This window comes from Oncorhynchus tshawytscha, linkage group LG09 (genome assembly GCF_018296145.1).
Source record: "Oncorhynchus tshawytscha isolate Ot180627B linkage group LG09, Otsh_v2.0, whole genome shotgun sequence".
Classification (NCBI taxonomy): Eukaryota; Metazoa; Chordata; class Actinopteri; order Salmoniformes; family Salmonidae; genus Oncorhynchus; species Oncorhynchus tshawytscha.
Window position 1 is genome coordinate 26,738,076 of NC_056437.1, and position 7,091 is coordinate 26,745,166.

Here is a 7,091-nt window from a genome sequence, read left to right on the forward strand (position 1 = left end):
CTAAAGCATCCGCCAACTCCTGGACAGTCTGTGGTGCAACGTTGGTGGATGGAGCGAGACATGTCCCAGATGTGCTCAATTGGATTCAGGTCTGGGGAACGGGCAGGTCAGTCCATAGCATCAATGCCTTCCTCTTGCAGGAACTGCTGACACACTCCAGCCACATGAGGTCTAGCATTGTCTTGCATTAGGAGGTACCCAGGGCCAACCACACCAGCATATGGTCTCACAAGGAGTCTGAGGATCTCATCTCAGTACCTAATGGCAGTCAGGCTACCTCTGGCGAGCACATGGAGGGCTGTGCGGCCCCCCAAAGAAATGCCACCCTACACCATGACTGACCCACCACCAAACCGGTCATGCTGGAGGATGTTGCAGGCAGCAGAACGTTCTCCACGTCGTCTCCAGACTGTCATGTCTGTCACATGTGCTCAGTGTGAACCTGCTTTCATCTGTGAGGAGCATAGGGCGCCAGTGGCAAATTTGCCAACCTTGGTGTTCTCTGGCAAATGCCAAACGCCCTGCACGGTGTTGGGCTGTAAGCACAACCCCCATCTGTGGACGTTGGGCCCTCATGGAGTCTGTTTCTGACAGTATGAGCAGAGACATGCACATTTGTGGCCTGCTGGAGGTCATTTTGCAGGGCTCTGGCAATGCTCCTCCTTCTCCTCCTTGCACAAAGGCGGAGGTAGCGGTCCTGCTGCTGGGTTGTTGCCCTCCTACGGCCTCCTACACATCTCCTGATGTACTGGCCTGTCTCCTGGTAGCACCTCCATGCTCTGGACACTTCGCTGACAGACACAGCAAACCTTCTTGCCACATCTCGCATTGATGTGCCATCCTGGATGAGCTGCACTACCTGAGCCACTTGTGTGGGTTGTCGACTCCGTCTCAAGGGATACTGCCACCACTAGAGTGAAAGCACCGCCAGCATTCAAAAGTGACCAAAACATCAGCCAGGAAGCATAAGAATTGAGAAGTGGTCTGTGGTCCACACCTGCAGAACCACTTCTTTATTGGGGGTCTTGCTAAATGCCTATAATTTCCACCTGTTGTCTATTCCATTTGCACAACAGCATGTGAAATATTTTGTCAATCAGTGTTGCTTCCTAAGTGGACAGTTTGATTTCACAGAAGTGTGATTGACTTGGAGTTACATTGTGTTGTTTACGTGTTCCCTTTATTTTTTTGAGCAGTGTATTTTCTGGTGAATAAAACATTGTGAAACATCATTCCACTGTTACCTTAACTGTATCAGACATTTTCTAATATTACATTACATGTAGCCCCTTTAAATTAGATACAAATGTACCTGCAAAAATTCATGTTAGTCAACAAATCTAATTATTGTATCTGAAGGGGTAGAGGACCACTCCTAGTGATTTAAGAATGACGGACACACTAGTATAGAATGGCATTTGTTATTTCATCCAACGCAGGTGCCTATTCAACCCAGATAAGGGGTCCAAAGTGGAGAAGAACTCAGTGGCATGCAATCAATCCAAAAGTTATTTCTCTGATCTCAAACATTGCAGACTATGGAGGGAGTAGCCTTGCACGCACACATGCATACAAGCACTTAAATCCACAGACTGCAGGACACAGTCAAGAAACAGGCAGATGATTAAAAACAACACTTGACCAAAATGTTAGAACTGAATGTTTTTACATTAGCATGTTGTAAGTTGCTTTTAAGTGAATGTTTGACACAATATATGTAAAGTTTGAGTTCAAGAAATGTTTTTGCACTTGGATCGACATACCTTGTCCTACACACACACACACACACACACACCTCCCCATATAGTTGTGGGTTAGGATGACAGAATAATAACGTGACCTATATTTTATAACCAAAATGTTTAAAAAAAAAAAACAATAATTGAATTTCCTATGTTTGACTCGTGTATAGTTCTAGAAATGTTCGTACACTGAGATTACCTGATACCGCTCTTAACATAACCTGTGTGTGTGCAGTGGCATGGTAAAGGGGTAGAAAGGGAAGGGTAAGGTTTGAACATGCATTGAATAACTTAATAAATATATAAGGAACTTCCTGTGTAATGTCTTGTTTTTTTTGCTGGAGAATACTTTATTTTCACAACCAATAATAGTTACATTGAGAGTAAGGTTTTTGTAATCAATTAAGGAGTTGTCTGTTTTTTAGCTGACCAATACTCCATTTTCACAACTGATGCCAGTTATATTGAGAGTAGGTTTAAGTACCATGACAATTCTGTGTTTTAGCTATATTTTGGCATAAATTCAGGAGTCATTTCTGTGTTTAAGTTAAATTGAGAGCAGTTTTTTGTAATTTTATGATTATAATCTGTGTTCGAACTATATTTTGTCATCAATTAAGGAGTTCTTTATGCTTTTTAACTGGCCCATTCTTTATTTTCACAACCAATGCCAGCAAAAAAATGATTACACGTAAAATTAGGAGTTAATGTCGTGAAATTACAGTAATATACTTCATTTGATGGAAAGTAATCACTGTTTTTATACATGTAATTTATGTACATTTTTAGTCTGTAGTTTTACAGTCTATTTCTGGAACCTGTGCTGCCAGACTTACCGTAAATTAATAGGATTTTTGATTATTTAAAAATATATATAATAATAACAGTGTAGGCTATCATGGCCCTACCAGGTCAAAGAGTCTGACTGTGGTCCATAATGACTCATAAATACCCCTCACCACAGATAGCCCTGTGCTGCAAGGTAGTGGAACATCAAAGGCTCTGTCAGACCACTCAGGCAACCCGGAGAGGGCACAAAGGGGTGACATCAGAGCTCAACACAGGTGGCAAGACACCAGAGCTGAGTAGTGGCATGAAAAACAAAACACTATTAACATGTTTTTTTGTTATAGAAGCACAAGGAAACATCTGCTGTAGGTAGATCTTTGTGGGAGTCTCATGCAACCATGAACCACTTATTCTGAACACATACTAGCCTATTCATCAACTCAGTGTGAATTGTCACATTATTCATGCAGCACATTCATTGTTTCAAAATGGCAAACATTCATGAGAAGAGGTATTGTGTAGGCATAGAGTACATTATCTGTGTAATAATTTAGTCACCTTAAATATGTGTGTGTAAATGTGTTGTCAAAACTTGCCAATGGAGACTTAGGAGCTTTTACCATCCATACATTCTTAGACAAAAAAAAAAAGAGGTGCTATCTAGAATCTAAAACGGTTCTTCGGCTGTCCCCATAGGAGAACCCTTTGAAGAATTGAAAAACCCTTTTGAGTTCCATGTAGAACCCTTTACACAAAGGGTTCTACATGGAATCCAAGAGTTCTACCTGGAACCAAAAAGGGTTGTCCTATGGGGACAACCAAATGACCCATTTTTCTAAGAGTGTAGCCTACTGGTCCCCAGCTGAAAACTGCAATTATGAGGGAACATGCACACCTGGAGAACAGGTGTAGCCTATAACAGGAAGCACAAATTGATCTTACCTTACAGTCCTCTGTGTGGGATCGGACAGAATAATCCTCTGATAAATACTTGAGAAAGAAGAAGTCAAACTCCTCATATTTTTCCTGAGCGTGTTGGTCCAGCCTCATGTATGCCTGGATACAGATGCTGCAGACATCCTCATCATCCCCACCGCTGCTAAACAAATCCAAAACCATGTTCTGAAGACTGCAATTTAAACTGTCTGGGCTTGACATCCCCAACAGTAAGTCGGAAATGGAGTAAGAATCACAAAAAGAGAGGCTAAAATTCCTAAAATAATCAAGTAACATCTGTGACGAGAACGTTGATGGAGTTGAGGACCTAAAGTCATATTGCCGATACAATATGGTGCAGGCTGACTCCAGGTGTCTGTGGTGGCTTTGAGCATCAGTGCAATGAGGACCTGGAGCAGCGGATTTGGTCAAATTGCTTAGAAAAATACCACATTTCCCCTCATTTAGAGCCGGGTGGACCCCGTCAGTCGCGTTGATCCAGATTTTGCGGTTGCTCCTATCCTTGGACCTCAGTTTAACTCCAGCACACAGCCAGAGGTGATTAGAGAGAAGGACAGTGAAAAATAATAGGGATGCCAAAGACATTCGCCATTTCTGTACCCTCTCGGAATCGGCACAGGGTTTGTCGTTTTGTTTGGGTGCACAACATATTTTTAACACGGCGTCATCTTCCCTTCGAAACATCCAAGCACCCCTGATCATATTTTAGGGGGTAGACAAAAGCGATCTCAGATGGCTTTTTCACCTTTGCAATATATCCCCTACCTCGTTTGCAACATGGTGATGGGAAGCATTTTTTCCAAGTTGTTGTGTCAAGAAATCAATCCAGCTCCAAACCCCGGCGTCTAATCCATTGCAAATAGATAACGTCCGGCATAATATTCCCTATACACCCAAAATTGTAACATGTTGTGAAATCCTACCGACACCCCCAGCACCGGTGCAGCATCACACAAGAAACGCATAGCACGTACAAAAACGAAATCTTTACTCTATATCTGCCATTCTCAAACATGACAAGTCTTATTTTTCCTTCCGTTTTTAGTGCAAAAAGCGACATTTGCCTCTCATCTTCCCCTTCCTTTTGACAGTCTAGTTTAGTCTGTCGCCATCTTCGGTTTAGCACAGAACCTTCAGATTATTTAATTGAAGAGGGTGGAGCGCCTGCGCTATTGGTCGCCCCTGTGGTTCCACATCTCCTCTCACATTCCCATTAAAGGTCCAATGCAGCCGTTTTTATCTCAATATAAAATACTTTCTGGGTAACAATATAGTGCCTTACTATGATTGTTTTTAAAATGGTAAAACATAAACAAAAATTGCTTCTTAGCAAAGAGCAATTTCTCAAATAAGTATTTTGCTATGACAGTCTGTGAGTTTCCTGAGTGGGGAGGGGGAAACTGAAAACTAGCAGTTATTGGCAGGGGTTTGGAACTCTTTCTTATTGATCTATTATCTAATTTACCACCTGGTAATGTCACCAGGCAGGCCAACACTCTATCCCACCAAAACAGGCTGGAATTATAGGCTGTCTTTTCAAACAGCTCTTACAGTAAAAGTGGATTATCATAATTTTCACAATTTCACAGAATTATTCCAACCTCATGGTGTGGAAATATATATAAAACATAAGAAAATCACGTTTTTGGCTGCACTGGGCCTTTAACGCAAACCCATTCATTCCCCAATTTTCATTCAATCCTTTCATTGGGAATCCTTTCATTGGGCATGCTTACCCGAGGAGGAATTTAAGGAGAGAGATTAAACACCACATTATCCATCTGGTTTGCAAGGTTTGCAAGAAAATATGAAATGTTATGTTACAAAATAATATTCCATGGTAAACAGATTTAGATTATGTTTCGAGTGTGGTAATACTACAGGTTGAGTGTGGTAATACTGTACACCAAGAAAATGTGAGGTCACAGGATAAAAAAAAAATGTTTCGTTCATTTTACACTATTTGATGATGTTCTCCAACATATTTTAAAGAAGAAGTGGTATGAATTGTCATCAAGTACTACTGTAGGCCTACTACTAATGCCTGACTAGGCAAATTATTACTACTACATTTTATAACCATAACAATCATAATAACAATACTAATTATCATGATTAGCATCATCATCAATAATCACAATAATCCTAATCTCTATATATGGTTCTGCAACCTGCACATAAGAACAATAGTGGGGTCAAAAATGTTTGACACCCTTGATAAAGATGAGCAAAACTGTCTCTATAAAATAAATAATTCAAATACTGAGCTAGATGGTATGCTCAAAAAAAGAGGGAAATTATATTATTTTATAGTCATACAATTGCTCCGAGAAAGAGATTTTGTTTAACGAGTAATAAAACAAAATCTTGAACTGATAGGGGTCAAAATGATTTATACCCCTGTTTTCAATACCTTTCAATACATTACCTTGCGAGGATGTTTTATGAGTTTGATAACACATTGGGTGAAATCTTAGACCATTCCTTCATATAGTATCCTTCCAGATCTTTGATAGCCTTCGTCTGCTCTTATGGACTGCCCTCTTCAATTCAAACCGCAGGTTTTTAATAGGTTTCAAGTCCAGAGACTGATGGCCATTGCAAAATGTTGATTTTGAAGCCAATTACCAATTTCTTTGTAGATTTTGATATGTGCATGTGGTTATTGTCTTGATTGGGAAGATCCACTTGCGGCTAAGTTTCAGTCTCCTGGCAGAGGCAACCAGGTTTTTGGCTAAAATATCCTGTTACTGAGTAAGTTCATAATGCCGTTGACCTTAAAAAGGACCCCAGGACCAGTGGAAGCAAAATAGCCTCCTCACATCAAACATCCACTACCATATTTTATAGTAGGTATGGGATTATTTTCTGCTCATGTGATCTCATTTAGACGCCAAACCCACCACTGGTCTGTGTTGACAATTATTAGCACTATTTTCATGTCATCTGACCAAAGCTCCGGTTCCAATCCAATGTTGTTTAGCAAACTCCAAGCGTTTACATGTGTGACATGAAAATATAACTAATTGGCCACGCACAACAGTGGTGAGTTTGGAGTCCAACCTTTTTGAGAAAAAGCATGTATTACTCCTTGCAAAATGGCGACGACGGAGAAGGGTGACATCTTCCGAGTTCCAACACGATTTAGCTTTTTTTGTGATTATGTTGACTTTTTTTGTACATAAAGTTCCTACTACTGTCACACATTCTGAATGTGAGCTCGTGAGATCAGGATGGTTCATATGAGGCTAAAACTTACCAGGATGTTCGGGCGATATGTGCAAAATATCTAAAATATCAAATTTTTTCAACCAAATATCGTGATTTGACTTGCAATATACTGTATACTGAACAAAAATATACACGCAACATGTAAAGTGTTGGTCCCATCAGCTGAAATAAAAGATCCCAGAAATGTTCCATATGCACAAAAAGCTTATTTCTCTCAAATTTTGTGCACAACTTTGTTTACATCCCTGTTAGTGAGCATTTTTCCTTTGCCAAGATAATCCACCTGACAGATGTGGGATATTAAGAAGCTAATTAAACAGCATGATCATTACACAGGTGCACCTTGTGCTGGGGACAATAAAAGGCAGTGTG

At 40.4% G+C, this 7,091-nt stretch overlaps 1 protein-coding gene across 1 annotated transcript in view; it reads right to left on the reverse strand.

The window, feature by feature from the left end:
• nalf2 (NALCN channel auxiliary factor 2) overlaps positions 1-4,658 on the reverse strand; it is a 46,053-nt gene extending 41,395 nt beyond the window's left edge. The window contains exon 1 of the mRNA XM_024431422.2: positions 3,474-4,658. Within this exon, the coding sequence (XP_024287190.1) occupies positions 3,474-4,190 (717 nt within the window). The 5' untranslated portion in view covers positions 4,191-4,658. The remainder of the gene's footprint in view (positions 1-3,473) is intronic.
• Between the last annotated feature and the right edge of the window lie 2,433 nt (positions 4,659-7,091).